The sequence below is a fragment of the Manis javanica genome, chromosome 2, assembly GCF_040802235.1.
Source record: "Manis javanica isolate MJ-LG chromosome 2, MJ_LKY, whole genome shotgun sequence".
In the NCBI taxonomy this organism is placed as follows: Eukaryota; Metazoa; Chordata; class Mammalia; order Pholidota; family Manidae; genus Manis; species Manis javanica.
In genome coordinates this window covers 184,614,560-184,636,279 of record NC_133157.1, presented here as the reverse complement: position 1 = coordinate 184,636,279, position 21,720 = coordinate 184,614,560, and the positions used below count along the sequence as shown (strand labels likewise).

Genomic DNA, 21,720 nt, shown 5'->3' with positions numbered 1-21,720 from the left:
AGATGCAAACATACTGCATTAATTACTTATATGGTACAAAAATAAAATAAAAATCCAGTGGGAAAATGACAGCCTGACAGAATTTATGAAACCCTGTTGTTGTACAATGCCATAAAAAAAATTATAATGTCTCTGTGTGGATAACGGACTTCTGTTTTTTAATCTAGGTTAAAACCATGGCAGATGTTGCCTTCGGAGGATTTGACATGGAAAATTTATTGCAATCTTTGTATGTAGAAAATAGAGCTGGATTTTTCTTTACTAAATTCTGTGAGCATTCAGGGAACAAGGTAGAAAATAGTTATTTTAAATCTAATTTTATGCATTTACTTTATTTAACAGTAAGAGGTTGAGAGATAATTCAATGCTCAAGTAATGATATTTGACAGTAGAATTCCCATTTCTTCTGGTAAGAAGTTTTTTACTAAATATTTAGAAAAAAATTAAACATCTCAATTATAATTCTTTTGGTTCACTAGCCTACTAAAATTATAAAGGAGAGTAAAGTGCACATAGACAAAAGTTGACTAGTATCATTAAAAAGTTTTTTATGTAATTTTGTGTCAATGTAATAAATATTAAATTCAGAGTTGATATCTCTGAATCCTTTAATTTTTATTTCAAGTAATTCTAATAAAAAATTACTATGGATAATGGCTAACTTATTTCCAGCATTTTTTTTTAAATTACAAGCAGTCTTTATTTTGTTCAAATAAAAAGTATTTCACTGGCTCAATTATTAGTGTTCTGGTCTGGTATGATATACATTTCTCCTCACATATATCAAAATACCTCCAGATTTTTTTGTCTCATGCCAGAAATGTGTGACTACTCTTTGTTAATTAGAACACATACTATTTTAAAGACCAATTATGTGAGAAGCATACACGCAAAAATATAATGTTTGAATGACAATACTAATAAATATTTTGTATGTAGCTAGTTTGTGATGGAAGATAAAACTGTCTTAAGTTGAACTTGATTTATGGTAACACCAATAAACTAAACAATTATTTATATTTGAAATTAGAGGTTCGTAGAGCTTTAATAATCGGGTGGTAATAACTTGTGTACTTTTTCTGTCCGCAGTTATGGAAGAATAGTGTGTACTGTTGGTTTGACCTACAGGCTTATCATCAGCTTTTCTACCAAGAAACACTTCACCCTTTTAAAATATGCAAGCAAGCCCAAGTAAGTAGTAAATAATGTTGGTTCAATGTGAAGTTCTAAGTACACAGAGAAATGAAAAGTTTTATCCAGCTCTGAACAAGAGAAATCTGGGAGTGCCTGCAAAAAGGGAGCAGTTAAATTGCTGCCATGGGATTACTTTATTTAGCCATCAGCAGAATATTGTTTTATAATCTGATTTGTGGGTCCTCAGTTATCCCCATTTTATTTGTTTGCTTTATATTCTCTTTGTCCCAATTACATGTTCTTCCAATAAAGGACATCTTTTTTTCTAATTTATGCCTTTTAGTTATAGTTATGAGTGATTTAAAAGAGAGGACTTGCAATAAATCATTGATGTGATTGGGAGCAGAGAGGCATTGACCAAAGTTTTTCTCTGAGTTTCCTGCAGAAATCAGCAGTTGGATATACTTAGGCTCTTGACCTGTCTAAAGGGCAGGAAAGGATATTGACTGGCTCTGTGTGGTGTAGGCCCCATGTCATCACCTGGGCTTCTGTGCTATACACTATATAAGACAGAAGGGAGTGAAGAATATTTCAAGACCACTCCAAAGCAAAATAGCAGAGGAAGTAAAATAGAGGAGGAAGAACAGAGGATTCTCTCCAAAGGAAGACAGAGATAGTAGGTTCATTTTGTGGGGAAAAGGAAAGGGAATATAATATGGCTCAAGCTGATAGATCTTTTCAGTTTTTATTCTTAGGATTTTCTGATCTTTAATAGAGAGAGGTCTTCAAGCCTAGAAATCTGCTAATCACTTCTTTATCTGTTGACTACTTAAGTGGTTCCTACAATCTGAAATAACCCCATTCCAGAGAACCTCTCCCAGAACAATGTGGAGGAGATTAGCTTTGTCATATTATTTATTATCTTATATTCTTAGGACATCAGAGAGTACTATTGGATGTTTGTTGTTACTTCTACCACCCTGACTCTGGCATTAATAACTCACTTTGTAAATCAACTGACGGAGCTTTGTGCTCTACTGTGAGAATAAGAGCTTCATCTCCTACTAGCCAAGATTAGGCTCCATGAAATCATGAAATTATTTCTTTAATTTGCCTGTGCTATTTTTTGAGACCACACAGTTGGTTCTTATGCTTGCTAATCTTTTACCTGCAAGTCTCTATATACCAGCTTCCTCTAACCTGTTGCTCCTGCGGGCTAAAGTACCATTTGTTATTTTTATTATGTTTTCACTACTACAAAGCATACTTCTCCAAAAATCTTCAGCTGCTCAATTAAATGGGGTTTTATTTTGTAACTGCCATATTTCCATGCACTTGTAAAAGTGGAAATTCTGCTTGAGCTTGGTAGACATCAATTCCTAGTAATGGTATTATTCATCTAGCTCTAAATGATCATGAAACAAAATACAGTTAAGTTTTGGTTATTCTGAGGTGGATTATTGTTTCAGGATTATCGAGGCCCAGAAGCTTTTAATCCATTCCTAGGATACTTTTTGGGGAATCAAAGCAGGTTAGGTGAGGGAGCAATGGAGAAGTTTCCTTTATGTGAATAAGAGGAAATGAAAGGAGCAAATGTGATATTTTGTAAAGTTTGCTTTTTGCATCTATCGTTACTTTCTTATTTTTTGGTTAGTGGAGCAGCTGTCTAAATTGCTTTAGGCATTAATTATCCAAGATTTTTGTTGACTCCAGATACAAAAATTGCCTTTATAACCATCAATCCTATAGACTTGTCTGACAGTATGACCTGTCATTCATTTCTTTATATTAGAAATGCTTTAAGGCTTTCTTAAAGGATACATTTACAATACAGATCTTTGGATAAATAATGCCAGTAACAAAGTATGATCAGCTGGCACTGTTAAAGTCACTATGAACTTGATTTTATATTGTTCTTAAACAACTGACAAACTGTATGGTAGGAGACTGAGAGTTTCAAGAGACTTGAATGCTTTTCAGTATGCTAGTAGGCAAATCATCTTGAGGTTTTATTGACTCATGAAGTATTGCAGAAATATCTGTAGGCAAACTAGATGGGTGGTCAGTGACAGGGATTTAGTGTGATTAACTGTGGTTCAAGAGTTTGAACTACAGGCTTGGACACACCCTGTAGCTTTTATTGCACATCTTCAAGATAGAATAATGCAGTTAGAAACTAATTGAAATGGTCTTGACAAAGAGAAAAGGAATCACCAGCACAGTGCAGAAATAAAGTCTTTGACTCGAGCAACAGCTTGCCAGCAGATCATCTTTCAACGCTAAGATTTTGGAGGCTAGATTGCTGCCATAGATAGTCCTGCTGCTTTTTTGACATTACACACTTGCTTCAGTGATAGAGCACTACAGTAGAATGAAGCACATCTGTGTACCACTCTTTTCTCATTTCTTCCAACTTTGTAGAAATCTTTCATACTGCATCCCCCAAAAACCTATGCATTTAGAATTTACCAGTCTCCACAGCATATATATATATTTCTTATAAATCTCATAAAATTGGGATATTTAACAAACTAGTAAGCATGTATGATACATAAATATTGTTCATGGTTACATATACACACACACACACACACACACACACATGCACAAACACACAAAATTTTTAAAAAATGAGAAAGAGAAAGAGAAAAAAAGAGTAAAAAAAATAGAGCCCAGAGAACAATGTTGTGGAGAATGTAGGAATGAATGAGTGGAGAGGGTAGGAAAGAATGAGATGGAAATGAGGAATACAAGGATTCTGAGGTAAATCCACAGAAAATTTAAAGTGTAAGATTTTTGCCTTATGGAATTGAACATCAAGGTAACAAATTGTTATTTTAATGTGTCACCTAGATCAGAGGCTTTATGACATAGAACGAAAAAACATCATAGAACATGGAATTGGAAAATATGAATTTAGGTCACATTATGCTAGTTATTAGCTGGGTAAACTTGGTCAAGTCAGCCCATTTAATAAGCCTCTGTTTGTCTTCAGAAAGTAGGTGGTAATAATGTTTTACATCTTATTTTCTCCTACTGGTTTGGAAGTTGCATATTCTATTTCACTTTTCCTCCCTTACAATTTAAAAATATGTATTGTAATTAACAAAGTCTACAATTACTCATTACCTTTATCCTCCTTTCAAACAATCCAAGGACATTAAAACAGTTTAATTCCATCACACGTTATGCATTTTATAGATCATTTTTGTATGACCTTTTAAATTTTGTTTTTCTATCCACCAAGCAGTTGTCCTTTTTTTAATGCTGTTGGTGCTTGTGTAGATATATTCACACACAAATTTCTTGCTTATCATTGCTTTTTACATCACACGCCTTCCTTTGGGTTTGATTTCCGAGGAGTATCTTTCAGTAGGTTTTTCATGAATATTTATTAGTAGTAAAAAAACTCTCAGACTTGGTCTGAAATATCTATTTTGTTTTCTCACTGATCATTTAGCTGAATGTAGAATTCTAAAATGACAATGTTCTTTCAGCACTTTGCAGATATTATTATACTATCTTGTGGTCTCTTATTATTTTTGAAGGGTCTGCTGATAATCCTTTGTGTTTTCTCATTGTTTGCTTATGACTTTGGTGTTCTCTATTTCACCTCAGTGTATTTACTATAGTTATCTTTTTTGGGTCTAAGTTGCTTTTAGAATCTGAGAGATCATGTCTTTCATCAATTCTGGGAAGTCCTCAGCCATTACTTCTTTCATTCTTTCTACTTCTCCTTTCTGTATTCTGTCATTCTGATTCCCTATTTGGTCAGTATTGGGGCTTTTCAATCTATCCTATATCTCTTAAGTTTGTCTGTCTTTTGTCTATATTGTGTGATGTTAAATTGAAATAGATCAATTTCCTTTGATCTGTTTTTGAGTTCACATGTTATTTCTTCAGCAGATTTCAATCTGTTGAAATTGATTGAACTTAACCCATCCATTGAGTTAAATCATTTTAGGAATTACGCTTTTTTTTGTTATTGGACATTCTACTTGTGTTTTTCAAATTTTCCTGGTGTTTTTTCTTTTTGTCTTATTTTTTTGTTTCCTTTATGTCTTTAAGCATTTTAAACATATACTCTGTATCTGTGTTAGCTATTCGTGCATAATGGTATTATCATAACTTTCTGGTTTAAAACAACACACATTTATTATTTCACAGTTTATATAGATAAGGAGTCTGGGCACAGCTTTGCTGATTGTTCTGCAAACCTGTAAATAAATGTGTTGGCTAGGGCTGGTTTCTCATCAGGGGCTCATTTGGGGAAGGATTTGTGTCAGTACTCATATGATTGTTAGCAGCATTCAGTTCCTTGCAGGCTGCCAGACTGAGAGCTCAGTTTTTTCTGGCTGTCAGCTACAGGGCACCTCAGCGATATGCCATGTGGCCCTGTCCATATGGCATCTCACAACATGGCAGCTTGCTTCCCCAAAACCAGCAAGGGGAAGAGTTTATTAGCAAGATAGGCATTACCATCTTATGTAACATCACCACATACACATAAGCACATGAATCTCATCACTATTTCCATATTCTCTTGGTTAGAAGCAAGGCACACATGATGCCCATACTTAGAGGGAGAGGATTACAAAAGGCATGGACACTAGGAGACCCTGTGTTAATGGGAGCCATCCTACAGTCTGGCTTCTATGGCATCCATTAGTTCTATGATATGTTGTTTTTGGGAGAACTAATTTTACTATTTATTATTTCTGCTGACATGCTAGAGTCTTTCCTTGTGTGTTTTGTAATTTTGAATTATGAGCTCTTTAGTGAGGTTTTTATATATGGTGCTTTGGCTAGGCATATTTTTAATCCTAATTTCTCATGTTGGAGTTTCTTCAGTTGCCAATGTAATCTTGAAAATGAAGTCCACATGATGATAAACTCATGCTAATGAATTTTTAGGAGATTTCTTTCTTTTACATAGAGTATAGTCTAGGATAAGTAAGCTTCTCCTAGGTTTTGTAGGTGTATAAGTAAGCTTCTCCTAGGTTTTGTAGGTGTATACATATACATTTTTTTACCCACTCCACAATTCACATTCTGTATACCCCTTCAAGGAACTTGGTGTATGTATGAGTCTCAGTGTAACTTTTCTATCACACAAGGGTCTGAGGTTCTTTCCTTGTATTTCATGGCTCTCACAACCTACACCCTCGGTTTCCCTCATGTGGTCCCACTGTCAACTCATGCTTATCACCCTGGTTTTCTGTATACTCAGTTGTGACCCTTGGTGATTTTCTTTACTATCTCATCCATGCATTTCAAAGAGTATTTGTTGTACTTTATCCAGCATTTATAGGTATTTTATAGAGGAAGGGTTTTCAAGTAATCTAGCCTACCAAACTACCAGAAAGGGAAACCTCTGTAAGAAACAGTTGCATATTTTCTAATTCAGTACCCGTAATGAACACATGAGGTGTTTTTATCCTATGTTAGAAATACATGGTAGAATATTTAAAGAATTAAAAAATGTTAAAATAATATAAAAGGAAACTAGATCTCTGAAATGTTAACCTTGCCAAGTTGAAAATTAAGATCAAACTTGAGATGCAGAACCTATTTCAGTGCTACAATTTGCCTCTTTTACTATGTAAAGGTTCTGATATCTACCTCATAGGACTTTTGTTAAATATCTCATAAGATAATGTAGGTAGATATATTTTGTAGTATACAGAACACAATAGGTATTTTTATTATTATGAGAATCAGTAATTAAGTTTCTACCAATTACTTGGTTAATGGGGTAGGAAAATAGACATGTAAACAAACTGAAGAAATAGGCTGGAAGAACAGCTATTCATTCAATCAGTAAAAGAACTTGTTCTGCGTTTCAAAATACAACTTAAGTCAAAATATATTTCATAGAATCACAACCTTTCAAGAATATATTTAACAGTATTCTATTATTTATTAATGTTCACTGTGCCTATGTGCCAAGTAATCTATGAATACAAAGATGATTAGGACAAACTTATTGGCTTTAAGAGCTCACTCTCTAGTGGGAAAGAGAGATAATTACTGAAGTACTTTAATCATGTTTAAAGTAAAACCAGGCAATAGAATCTTAACTGGTAATTAAATATGTTATTTCTTTAGTAGAAGATAACAGTTGTCTTTTTAAATAATCATCAGCTTCTTTTCAAATACCTGTAGAAGGGAGGAAACTACTTCTGTTTTTTCTCATTTTTGATCCAAAAGCTTTCATCCTTTGGTCTTACTCCCTCTCTGTGAAGCAATACAAAATATATATCCCTTTGGGTGACAACTATTCAAACAAAAAATTATACTTTTCTGTTTTATTCATATCAACAACTTTAGACTAAATCTCAAATCTGTTCAGTATCTCTAGCTCTAGCTAGATAAAATGTTGACATTTGGAAGTCTTACTCCTGATATCTCCACCCAGGAATTTGACAACTTGGAAATATTCTGTCTTAATGCTCTAGTTGGGAGCATTAAGCAACTCTTGTTGCTTCTATTTATATACATTCCACAAAGAAATCACTTGAGGGGTCCTATAGCACATAAGTCAGTCTAAATGACTACCCCTACCTGTCCAAGGTCTATAATGTGGCCACTGGCTTACTCTTGTGTTTGCAAAATTTCGTAAGAGAGAAAGGAAACACGAAAGCTGAATCAGTAAATATCATCAGACCCATACTGTGCATTGGTGTTTTTAGGAGACTTCCTAAGTTGTGATGTAACAGTAATGCAGAGTTCATTAATGTATTCATTCATCAATTATTTATGGCTATCTTTCTCATCCTTTCTGGCCCCCAAAGCATTCTGATTTCCAATTAGGTAATCTTAGACACAGTGTGGATCTTACTGAGGTTCATACCAGGTTGTGCAGCACAGTCTTACCTGAGCGTCCTGCAAGTATGTCCATGTATTTGGCCCCTTTGCTCCTGCTTCTGTATCTATTTCAGTAAAAACAGAAATCAGTATAAACTGGGTAGTAGTTCAAGCATCAGGAACAAGCACATTTTCCCTAGCCTAGAAACTGTTACTGGTCCTTCCAAAAACATTTATCAAGCACTAGTCTCTGATCCATTCTGGTTTCCATGCTGGTGATCAAAGCACATGTAAATGCTGCCCTTCAAATACTATAAGGTATAAGAATGTGCTCTTCTTCTGCCCACTTTTCCACAGAACCCTAGAAAGACTGAGAAAGAAGAGACCATGTAGCTCTTCCTGCATAAAATTTGCATTACCCTGGCAATGTTTTTCAGTGAAGTCTGAGCAAATTTAGGTAATCAAAACCTTGGGTGTGACCACACATCCCTTTGAAAAACTTTTTATGGCACAAGAGAAGCAGTGCTGAAGATTTTTCTGATAATAATCCTAGTTTTTCTTTGCTTGCTGTCATCCATTACCTTAATTGTTTAGCTCCTCTCCTTACTTGGCATTTATAAGACTTAAATACTTCAGGGTGGTCCTGACATTTGCATTAAAGAGCTATGAGTTCAGTGCTCCTTCTCTAGACTGATGGTGTATTTTCAGGTGCACTGACAGAACTCATTTCTTTATACAGCAGCAGCCTTAAGAGTCAAGCTGTGTTTCCTAAAAGATGAATGGGCATGGGTGAGGGGTAAGGTAAGGTGGTGATTAAATGTGGAAAATATGTATTTCTTTATAGTTTTATGGTAAATTTTAGTGTCAGCATAACTAGGTTGTTTCTTGAGTGCTGGGCAATTTTTATATAGGCTTATATTTGTTTTTGTTACCAGAGAGATGGTGTCCTACATAGCAGTTAGGCTTGGAATCCTGAGCACATGAATTACACTGAGCACAGAATCAGCAGGTTTCTCATCTTGCATCCCATTTTGATGTGCTTTTTAGTGAAGTTGATTCAGGAACATGTATAATAACAGCCAGCTTTCTGCCTTACAGTTATTCATTTATTTCACCTCTTGCTGATGTTTATACTTACCTTCAGTCTTAAGACTTTGAATATTGTACGATTATGGGCCAAAAAAGGATCTCCAAATATCCTCCTTTACTCCTCTTGTTTCTGGGAAGTCAACACCTGAGCTTCTCTAAACCATAATAATTCATTGTACTTGACACTTGTTTACTATCTGTTAGTAGTAATCACTTTACATGGGTAATTGCATTTAATTCTTGACAATCCTAAGAGGTAGATATTAGTATTATCCCTATTTTGTAGATTAGAAAACTGAAATTTAGAGCTAAGTTGAATACTTACCCAAGGCTATCCATTTAGCAATTAGTGAGCTTAGAATTAGAGTATTCTGACTCAGACTCTACTCTTTAACTTCTAAATCATTACTTCTTATTGTCTCTAGAAAAAGGAGTATCTATTTATCACCTTGTTTAATCTTTCACTTTAATATCCTAAAAATGTCTTTATGAATGTTAAATATCAAATTTTGCCCTTAACATCTTCTCCTACCGAACTGTAAGTTCCATGAAGACTGCTTTGTATACCTTGTGTGTTCAGAACTGGAGCTGGCATATAAAAAGATGCTCTAGTATTTATTGAATGACTGAATTAACTCTTTGGCATGTTTATGTTCTTAACAACATGTTACAAACCTAATTATAGATAATCATTGATTATTTATATATGACAGCTAGGTGTTTTTATTAAAAATTTTTAAAATATAAATAGTTTAATGAGTCTCCATATATATATACCATCACCCAGGTTCAACAATGATCAACATTCTTTCTTTCCAGACATACTGTGTTTATAGTCCAATTTGCTCTTAATAAAGAGCTCTTAACAAACTTTACAGTGAAGTCTGCCTGTCCCCGTCTCCCTCTCCCAGGAAACTTAAAAATAAGACTGCTTTCTGAAACTTAACCTATAAAATCAGTGTGTAATTATTTGAGACAGATATGAGCAGTTGTCTAGAGAGAGAATGGTTTCATACTCCTGCAAGACTTCTAATAAAGGACCAACATTATCTAAACAATGTTCCAGTCAAGAAGACGCATTAGTCAGCAGCGGCATCCCAAAAAGGGAAATCACAGAGACAGACCTTGATCATGAACTGAAGCACTGTCCCAAGCTGACTGTTCCTGTGAGCACCTGGTCAGGCTGATAGATCTGATGGAAACATTCATGGGGATCATAGTTAACTTCCCTTATTCTAACTCCAAGCAACCTGATACATTTAAGCTTGCTTTCCAAGATGATGTACTGGTTAATGTAAATATCCAACCTGTTTGACGGTTGCTTTTCTCATTGTAAAGTAACCCCTCCATGCTCTGGTTTCATCTATTAGTGTCTTGTGCTTTGTTAGCACGGATTAACTTTCCTGTGAGACAGGATATATTTTAAGCCAAAAATGATAATATAGGCATGCTTTTCTCATTGAATTATTCTTTGTTCACTGATTTTCAAGAAATTATTTGTATGGGAGGTTAAATAATTCCATTAGTTCAAATACATACTTTGCTTTTATCAGTTAAAAACATTCTTTTAAATGAACCCCAAACCTAACGAAGTAAAATGCTAATTTGTTCCTTAGGTTAGCTTAAACTGCTTAGTAATAACTCTTTTTTGTGTAATTGTTTATTTTATTCTATCATACATTAATCAGTTTTGCTTAAAATACCTTAATCAATGGCCCAAGTCAGTCTTAAGCCTCATCTATTTTGTGCCTTGAATGGTTTGGTTTTGACTTTACTTAATATATTCTATTTTTCCTTGTGATTTTCATTCTGTCCAAAATGATTCAAGTTTGTTGTATTCTTTATCCTCTTGGCATTTTCTTAGGTTCTCTTTTGCATTAAGTTCTCCTTAGCAGAATCTGAGTTTTTGCCAGGAATTCTGTTTGTCATCACACTACCTTTTTTTGTGCAACCCCATCTCATGTTGATCTCTGAAATAGTTCGCCTCGCAGTATCAAGATGTTGCAATCTTTAGAATACATCTTTAAGATTCCTAATTGAAAAACCCCAAGGTTCTTCAAATGAAAATCCATTTGTGGAAAGCTGCATCTGTAATTTATTCCCTCTCGGCATAGCTCCTCTGCAATGTTTTTTAACTCCTAGTGGGATATGAAAGGTCATTAAAAATCATCATTTTTTCCTCCTTCTGCAGAAAAAAAAATATTGGATTGCTTGAACTTGCTCATTATTTTCTTTTTCTGCTTCATATGGACTCAGATAATGATGTTCTATGCCTATTAGAGCTGTGAATGTTTATGAAAACACGTTTCTTTTTGCTGAAGTAAATATTTTGTGATTTCTGAAAGGGTCCTGCATCAAGACGTTTATATTCCTTTTATAAATCCCCCTAGGGACTCTCTGCCTTTAGCTTTTGGAGAAAAGTTTCATCTTATTGTTTAATATAAATTCCAAGGATAGAATGAGTCCAGTTGAGAAGATCCTACATTATTTGACATTTGCCTTCAAGTAGAGCCATTCGTTTTTTTTGTTGCTGTTACAGTGTGGTAGACATCTGTTATTTTGTGTTTAAGTTATCTGTGAAGCAATTTTGGTCTCTTTGGGGTCCAGACACTGTGTCAAGATCCATTAGTACCATTTCATTTTCATGATGTTTTTTGATGTTTCTTCTTGGTCTGCTTCTTGCACTTTCTCATGAGGACAAGTTAACAAGCTTTTCCCCACTAAACTCTTACCTCTTCTGATACACTGATCAGACTGAAGTTAAATTGAACATTTGAAGCTTAGCTTTGCCCTTTTCTAAATGCAGACTATTCAGAATATAAACAGTCATTTCAAAGAAAAGCTCATTTGCCCTCCTTTTGTAGTTCAGCTTTACTCTGTTTTTACTATTAAAAAGAACCTTACTATATCCACATTTAAAAAAGAATGTCAGTTAAACAGTGTTAAAGCAAACTGTTATAAATTGACATTCTGGTGTGAATTGGTATATGGCTTTGCCTCCAGTGAATATTTGAGTTAGTTGTTGTCATTTACTTTTTTCCTACTTTCTCTTCATAGCAATCATGATAGGAAAAGAGTTTATTTGCCTTAGAATCAGTAATGTGATTATAAATGTTTAACAACCAGCTCTCCAGGGAAAAAAGCAGTCCTGAGCTGTAGCATTTGCTGACCTCTGGGTGTAAATACTCTTACCATGGATGATTTTAAGCTGTCAATGTGATGTCACTGAATGCAGAGGTGGGAGGAGATGTTCACTAGAACACCATCATATATAGTATTTCCACTATACAGATATAATAGGGATTGTAAATAACCTCAAGAGCATGGATAATAAATAGCAAAACAGTAATCATTAGAAGTGATGAAATTTGAGTATTCATTATCTTTGCTTTCAATGTAAGTCATTTAATAATAAGTTTATGTAATTTAATTTTTGATAGTGACTGAGTTTAACAACTTGCTCACAAAATTCCTGAAAATTCATTAATTGGCTTTTGTGAGCCAGTACAAGCTCGTTCTAGCATTCCATTGCTTATAGTTGGGGGAAAGGAGAAAATGACAAGAAAGCTATCACTCTGATTCTCTTGAGCTTGAGTTTCTTATTTTATAGCTGGAGACAACTGAGCCCAACTTTCAAAATTTTCTCCCATCCTTTAGAGACTGTTTATATCTACCAAAGAGGGCTCATCATCTTTGCTCCAGAACTTCCAGGTCTTGTACAGTTTATTATAAACTGAAACAAGAAGCTTATGAAACTAAATTTGTATATTTCAGTAGCCAAAATATTTTTGTCTTCTTTTGTCATTAGAGTTTATGAAATAGTGTCATGGGCTTTACAGGCTGTCTTCTTCCCAGGGGACAGCTAAGTTATTGTTGAAATCACATTGTCAGCCCACCTGGCAGAATCCTAATGCTACTTCCTAATAAGTAGAAGCAAATAGCAAAAGCAGGCAGTTTTATATTTCCTGTACTTCCAGTGGACACCTTGAGCAATTGCTAGAAGAATGTTAAAGGTACATATCTTTCTGCAATCTTACTGGGTACATGATTAGAATTCCTTCTTTTGCCATTGCAGTAGTAATGGAGCTAAGAAAAATGCACTTGCTTAATGATATCAAATGCTGAAGCGTGAGTATTTTTTTCTAATCTCTGGAATACTCAAAGTTAGATTGAAAATCCACTTTTTATACATCTCCAACTTTAGTTAACCTGTTGATATGCTCTGTTCTGCTAGGTGACTTATAATCCATTTGACACATCATGTTCCTAGTGTACTGAGGGACTTAATCTTAAGTCATTGAGTCCTGAAATTGAAGTTTTACATTTCTCTTTCTTATTTCCAGTCCTGGCCTGGTGGTGACAGCAGAACATCATGCAATCAGTGTTACCAGGCAATCAGAAAGATACATACACATGATCATTAAAATAAATACATCAAAACAAAGTATGTGAAACTGTTCCATTAACATAACTAACAGCTGAAATGTAACATAACAAATCAACACATGTGCTACAACATTTGGTATTATTCTTGACTTTGCCTTTTAAGGCTACACAGAAATTGTTCTTGTTTTCATTGGAACAGACATGAGTGTCAAGCTGCAGTTCATCAAATGGCCCCTGCTTATGGAAAAGATGTTTTCTCTAAGACTGTGCCCACCTTTGGCACAGCAAGAATACTTTGCTGGGTGCTTCTATACCATGATAATTGGAATCTAACCCCATAGCTGCCATTATTTAATCTCTGGTACGAAGAGAAATCCAAACAGTGCAGACAGTTATGGAAAATATCTTATTATTTTTCTGCTTTTGATAGTTAAAAACAATAATTTCAGTAAACCCTCACTTCTTCTTTCTCAGGTATGTTTATCTAGGCTTTGTGATGCACTAAAAACATCAGTACATTCCAGGGGCTGTGAGAATGAATAAAATGTGGGAAGACTAAGCCTGGAGTGCTCTATAACATATTCGGAAGGAGATTGGGATCCACCTTTATCCAAGAATATGCTCATTCACAGGATAGTTTTTAAATGATTTTTGAAAACTATTAAAAGGCAATACTGAAATCCTGCATGAAAAATACCTTAGGGTTGGAAAAAATATAAATTATAATGGGAAATGTCATCTTTAATTTGAGCCATCTCCTATGTGGTACAATACAGCTGTTGTATACAGGATACTAGCTCTAATTAATGAAGCATCTGAGATTTCTTTGAAGAGGCAAACATAGAAACATTTTTTTTCCTGTAATGCTATCAAGTTAATGTATATTAAAGTAATTTATATATGTTCATAGTTTTAACATCCTTTAGAAAGCAAAATGTTTATCAAAATGTGGTCTGTCTGTCTCTCTTTTGGTCTTTGTTTCTCATTCCACTTTGTAATTCACTTCTTCCTCCTGTGTCCATGGTATCATCCTACATCTTTTTCCCTTGATAGTCTCGTTAACTCAAATGGCCTTGAGAGTTTAGTTAAACAATTAAAATTAACTCCCAGCATTTCAGGACTGTAAGAGATTTTTTTTGGCTAGGAGACATTACTTCCCCCTCCCGGCTAGTCTGATATAGATGCCAAGAAAGTGAGTCACAGGCACAGGTGTAGAGCAGGCCAGGCAGGCCGCCCATAGTGCATTTCCTGATTATATAACCTCTGAGTGTTTCCAGGAGAGACGGGCCAGAGTTGCGCTGTGTGCACTGCCAGGCAGTCTGATCACAGACAGGCAGTGCTTGTATCCCTTCTCAGAAACTTTCCTGCCAGGTTGTTAAGGCATCATAGGTTAATGTTTAAGTTGGAATCCTGTCTGCCGCAGCTGTGCCTGAGTGAATCTCTGTAATATGAATTAGAGTAGCTGACTAGGATGTGAAGAGAGCATTTTCTTCCCCAACATTAGCTGCATTGTTATTTACTCAGTGGCTAGAAAGGAAGAACTGGGTGGCCAATAAAAAAGCAAATGACCCAGGATACTTAAACAATGTTCCTAACCCGTAATGAGATTATATTGTTTATCTAAGTTTAACAAAATGTTTTCACTCTCTTTGCTCTTCATTTCTCCCAATTTGTTTCTCCATTTCACTTTACAACTCAATTCCATTTTAAAATCAATGCGCCGCAACTTAAAAATGATTTCATTTTTATACCTATTTTAAAGGTGGTGTTTAACTTTTTAATTTTGTTTCAGATACATGATTACACCCCTTGTGTTTGCTATATATAGTCAGTTGTCAGTTTTCCACTTACAGATTGTCCCTGTATTATTAGAAACACATATTAGAATGACATTTTCAGATTTTAGTGGCATAATTCAGTTGAATGTCAGTAAATATGCTGGGTGGCCTAATAAAAGATTGACATTCAAATCAATTTTCTTCTCTTTACCCCTTGACCACCTTTGACCCTCCTACCCAGGGGAGATAAGGTTGAGAGGAGAGAACAGAGACCAGGCCTCAAAAGAAGGCAATAAATATGCATAATGCAATCTTGGGACCCCATGGGGAGGATGACCTTTCAAGCCTCCTCCTCCTTCCTCTTTTTTTAATTGAAGTATTGTTGATTTACAATCATATGTTAGTTTCAAATGTACAACACAGTGGTTTAACAGTTACCCATGTTATTAAATACTCACCCCCACTAGTGCAGTTACTATCTATCAATGTAGAAAGATGTTAAGGAATCATTGACTATATTCTTCATGCTGTACTACCTTCCAGTAACCAATTTATATTGTGATTGTGAATTACTGTGCCCCTTTATCCTCCTCCCCATCGCCCCCACCCACCCCAACCCCTCTCCCTTGGTAACCACTAGTCACTTCTCAGTGCCCTTTAGTCTACTGCTGTTTTGTTCCTTCTGTTTTGCTTTGTTTTTATAGTCCACAAATATAAGTGAGATCATATAGTATTTGTCTTTCTCTGCCTGGCTTATTTCACTGAGCATAGTACCCTCTAGCTCCATCCATGTTGTTGCAAATGGTAGGATTTGTTTTCTTTTTACAGCAGAATAATATTCCATTGTATATCTGTACTACATCTCCTTTATCCATTCATCTACTGATGGACACATAGGTTGCTTCCATATCTTGGCTATTGCAAATAGTGCAGCCAGAAACATAGGGGTGCATACATCTTTTCGAATCAGGGATTTTGTTTTCTTTGGGTAAATTCCTAGATGTGGAATTACTGGATGAAATGGTTTTTCTATTTTTAGTTTTTTGAGGAACCTCTGTACTGCTTTCCATAGCCATTGCTCCAATTTACATTCCCACCAACAGTGTAGGAGGGGTTTCAATTTCTCTGCATCCTCGCCAGCATTTATTATTTCTTGTCTTTTGGATAGCGGCCATCCTAACTGGGGTGAGGTGATACCTCATTGTGCTTTTGATTTCCATTTCCCTCATGATTAGCTATGTGGATGTGCCTGTTGGCCATTTGTATTCCTTCTTGGGAGAAACGTCTGTTCAGGTCCTCCACCCATTTTTTAAACAGGTTGTTTGGGGTGTTGAGGCATATGAGTTCTTTATATACTTTAGATTATTAACCCCTTAACAGATGATTTATTTATGAATATATTCTCCCATACTGTAGGATGCCTTTTTGTTCTGCTGATGGTGTCCTTTGCTATATAGAAGCTTTTTAGTTTGACGTAGTCCCACTTATACATTTTTTATTTCCCTTGCCTGAAGAGATATGTCCAGGGAAATAAATTGCTCATACTTATATTCAAGAGATTTTTGCCTGTGGTTTCTTCTAAGGGTTTTATGGTTTCACAACTTACATTCAGGTCTATAATCCATTTTGAGTTTACTTTTGTGTATGGAGTTAGACAATAATCCACTTTCATTCTCTTACGTGTAGCTGTCCAGTTTTCCCACCACCAGTTGTTTAAGAGGCTGTCTTTTCCTCATTGTATAGTCATGGCTCCTTTTTCTTGTACTGATTGACCATACATTGGTATATAATCTTATATTGGTTTTAAGTATACACTACAGTGGTTCAGCAGTTACCCATATTATAAAACCCTCACCCCCATTAGTGTGTCAATATAGAAAGATGTTACAGAATCAGTGACTGTATTCTCCATGCTGTACTACTATCCGTGTGACCAACTTATATTATGATTATTTTTGTGCCCCTTTATCTCCATCACCCTCCCACCCACCTCAACCTCTCCGCCATGCTTCCAGTTCTGTGGTTTCATCATAAGGCTGGTAAAGAATCAGAGTTGGGGGAGTGTGTTGCTCTTAAGGATCATGCTGGTTATCATAGTGGGAGTTGATAGTTGAACAAATATGTGATAATGACGATGTTCTGGTGACCTGTCTATGAGAAAACAACAACAAAAAATGGTAGAAAGACAAGTAAGTTTAGGTGCAATCAGAGAAAGGAAGTATTTTAAAATTTCTACCAAGATTTTTACTTAGTACATTCATTCTGAACAAAGTTTGTGAAGCTTCAATCTAAGTTCTAAATAAAGTATTTCTGATTGGGATTTTGGCTTTTGATAGCAGCTATTCATATGATTGCAAATTAGACAAATGTGTATTTCTTAGCAAGGAATATCTTCTGCCTTTCTTTCCTTTATTTTTGGCTTTAAATATGTGTCGAACGCTTCTTGGAATATTGTTTTAGAGAAACTTCCTGATTTTACCTAACTGGTAATGATTAAGTATAGGGAGACTATGTAATTTGTCCTCTGAACCAGGATACTTTTGAGAATTAAAGGGGAACTATTAATAGTTATGCCAGGACAGTAGGCTTAAACCAGAATGGGTCATATGGCTGCCCTAATTATAGCTCCTTAAGACTATGGGATATACACTTACATGTTATGCAGAATAACCTAAAGCCATAATAAAAGAGATCAGATTTGTGGTTACCAGAAGCAGAGGATATGGGGAGGGGAAACTGGAGAAAGGTGCTCACATGGTACAAACTTCTAGTTATCAGATAAATAAGTACTAGGGTGTAATATATATAATGATTGAGGTTAACACTGTGGTGTGGTATAACAGGATATTAACAGGAAAGTAGTTAAGAGAATAGATCCTAAGACTTCCTAGGGGAAAAAAAACTTTTTCTCTTTTTTCTTATATGTATATGAGATGATGGATGTTAACTAAACTTACTGTGGTAATTATTTCATGGCATATATAGTCAAATCATTATGCTGTACCCCTTAAATGTTCACAGTGCTGTATGTCAATTATATATCACTTAAACTGGAAAATCATTGAACAACAACAACAAAAATATGCCCTGTGGCTTCACAGAGCAAAATAAGAGTGTGAGGCTTGGGAAGAGTCTGACCTAGGTTGGTCAGAAGATTGAGTTTTATTATGTTTCTTGTTAGGATGGAACTGCTGCCTGTTATTTCCTCCTAATATTTTTATACTTGTTCTTGTCAGTTTCTCCATGTTTCACTGTAGAGAGTTAAATTCATAGGATTGCATTTGAGGAGGAAGGACAGGAAAGTGGGGAGAGTCAAAGATTACAACGGTATGTTACTAATGGAAACAGGAAACAGAAAGAAGGGAGAGGCTTTGGGGGCTAGGGAAAGTTATTTGTTACATTATTGAGTCATTCAGTTTGAAGGGTGTAGGCTATCCATGTAGTTATCACAATTAGCAGCTAGAAGCAAAGGTTTTGAGGTCAGGAAAGAAATCAAATCTAAAGTTATATATATATTTGGGCTTCTTCCACATACAGTTGACTGTTAGGTCTCAGAGAATGAATGAAATTTTTCTCTAAATTTAGCACTATGCTAGATTCAGGGATATAGCAGTAAACAAAGTAGACTCAGTCTGTCTTCATAGAATTTGTGGTCCAGTGTGAGAAACATACGGGTACAGAGTCCCAGGGGAGCATGTAAGAATGACACCAAAGCAGGATTTAAGGAATCCAGGAACACTGAGTCATTTAGGATGAATAGAAGCCTAGCAAAAAGGGGAAAAAGGACAAAGGAGGTGTATATAGAGGGCAAAGAATGCATAGTGTGAAAGCCCAGTGAGAGAGCGCCTGGCACATGTGAAAAACTGAATGAATGTGAACTGAGAAGAAAATATAGGTCAACACAGAACTTTAATGAATGCCTTCCTGTAAGAGAGCTTAGAGGGAAAATAATCAACCAAGGAGCCTAAAAGTGGAAATAGAGAATCCATAGAAAGTGTTGAAGGCAGAGGAAAGAGTCAAGAAGGAGAGGGTAATTAAGGAGAGAAGCTACTGAATTTGTGGTTTTATGTGGTGGTGAGTGATTTTAGAGAACAGTTTCATCGGCATGAAAACCAGATTGCCATAGATGGAGTGAGTGAAAAGTGAGTATGAAGGTTTGAGAAGGAAAAGAGAGAAGTGGGGTGATAGTTTCCAGACAAAACAGGAAAAACATTTTAGAATGGGAGAGACACTTCACTTGAGCACCTTTGTAGCATAAGGAGGTAGATGGAATCACAGAAAGGTAGATTAAAGAGCACACATGACTGGTTCAGTCTTGGAAAGGAGTCTTCCTTTGAAACATCGGAGAAAGAAATATGTTGGCCATATATTGGAATCCATCATAATTTGGAACTAATCCAGCTTTAAGAGTTTGAACTCTGAAATCCCCTGAGACTTTCAGAACATAATTTCACTTTAGGCCACTAATCTCCCATTCATCCATGTAGCAAATTTTTATTGCCTATTATATACTAAACGTTTCAGTACTCCCTTTTAACTATTCCACCTGTCCTCTTCCTTGGTCTTCACCTCCACCTTTGATACTCCACTCTACATGCTATTACTACCTAATTCTAACCTCCTTTGCTTTCCTGCTCTTGATGGGCCTCATGGTAGTTCATTTCAGTTGCACTGTAACCCGTACCTTCAATTCTGACTTCTCTTTCTTAGGCTCTTGTACTATTTCCTTCTTCCATAGCATTCAACACCAGGTGGGTATATTTTTACAGCAGAAAGGGTTAATTAGCAACAGTCTTAAGAACTTTGCAACCCAGTTGTGTAGGACAGTTAGTCTGTTGGGTTTTAGTCAAAAAGACTAATAGCCAGTTTTCAGCCCCTCTATAGTCTTGCCTCTTGTTTCCAAAAGGACATTTCAAACCACTTTGGAAAGTAGCACACATATGTTAGAAATATCTTGAACCTAAAGGAAAAAAAATGCATATAATCTGGAATCAATCATAATAATACATAGTAGTAATCAGAAAAAATAGAATATCCAAATCACATATTCTTGTGTAAGATCCAGTGGATAATTGACTAATTACCAATGAAGAAATGTGAAAAGAAAACGAAAATCAAAGCATTTTGAGTTTTTCCTTTGTTTTAAGTAGTTTTACACATCTTTTCAAGAAAAAAAAATCACTTAAGCTTGTTTGCTTCCTCTTGTCTTTTTAAAATGCCTTTGCTGGGAATCTGCTAATCGTTATGGTTTCTACCAACATCCTTTCCTTTCTCCCCCTCCTCCCTTAGTATCTTTTTGCCACATACATTGCTCCTTCGGCCAGTCTTGACATTGGACTCCAACAGGAAAAGAAAAAAGAAATTTATATGAAAATACAGCCACCATTTGAAGACCTTTTTGACACAGCAGAAGAGTATATTCTTCTCCTCCTTCTGGAACCTTGGGCACAGATGGTAAAATCAGACCAAGTTGCTTATAGAAAGGTATTGTGTCACTGATAATTGAAACATTGAAATTGTGTGTGAATGATTCAGCTTCACTACAGAACTTAATGATGAGCAGCATTAACTCACACGAGAAAAGCTGAGAAACATCTCACATGGGCCAGAGACTCAGAATTAAGATTTGGGCAGGCTCAAAACTAGAAAACCCGGGCAGAGGAAGTATTTATTAGCTTTATTTTTGCCCATTTCTCTATTGTTCCCTAACAAAAGACTAATATCAATGTCATTTTAGTTTTCCATACAAATTATGTCAGCAGTGAGAAATCTGAGTTTTGGTTTCCTGTGAACCAACAAAATATGCCATGATAATATACAGTCTTTGTCCCTTCTTGCCATTTCTCAGCACTGGCCTTAATTTTGATTAATGGAAAAAGCCCATTTAATTTTATGCTGGATGAGTTATCGTAAATATTACACCCATAGAAAGTATAAACGTTCCCTATATATTGTGGAAAGCACATTCTCTGACTTCAGTGCTGCTGTTTTAAAGCACCCCCAGATGTTCATCAGGTCAGACTGCTTGATTGGATGAAAGTTTCAACACATCTTTTTTCATTCCAAAAGAGGTCATTTTAAGCCTCAATGCTTGAATAGTTTCACTATTCCTATTGATGGGTGGAGGAAATTTTTAAAAATATTTATTTAGAATCACAAATTAAAACCATTCCTTGGTATTTTTTTATATTAAGTTAATGCATGTACCCTGTACATGAGGTCATTTCAAGTGGAATTCTGCTTTTTCTGTATTGTTATTCTTAGTTCATATCTCCCCAACAACTTCTTAGTGGTATTTTCTGCAGAAAAGATAGGTCAAGTAATTAAGATAAAGTTAATACCAAACACCTTAGATAGAATTACTTTATTGGACTGTGACTAAAACAGGCCTTATGGCTTACTAAATTCAATCACCAAAGTAATCAAATTTTCATTCCTAATTTATCTTCATCCTGAAAAATTAGCATTGCTTCCTTTCTATTACAGCAATACATATATTACACTAGGAAAATTGGGATATTATATG

At 35.4% G+C, this 21,720-nt stretch overlaps 1 protein-coding gene across 3 annotated transcripts in view; it reads left to right on the top strand.

Annotated features, from left to right (window-relative positions):
* Positions 1-21,720, top strand: part of RGS22 (regulator of G protein signaling 22) — a 158,307-nt gene that overhangs the window by 89,041 nt on the left and 47,546 nt on the right. For all 3 annotated transcript variants that reach the window (XM_073229890.1, XM_073229891.1, XM_073229889.1), the window contains exons 13-15: positions 168-290; positions 1,090-1,191; positions 20,484-20,678. In XM_073229890.1, the coding sequence (XP_073085991.1) occupies positions 168-290; positions 1,090-1,191; positions 20,484-20,678 (420 nt within the window). The remainder of the gene's footprint in view (positions 1-167; positions 291-1,089; positions 1,192-20,483; positions 20,679-21,720) is intronic.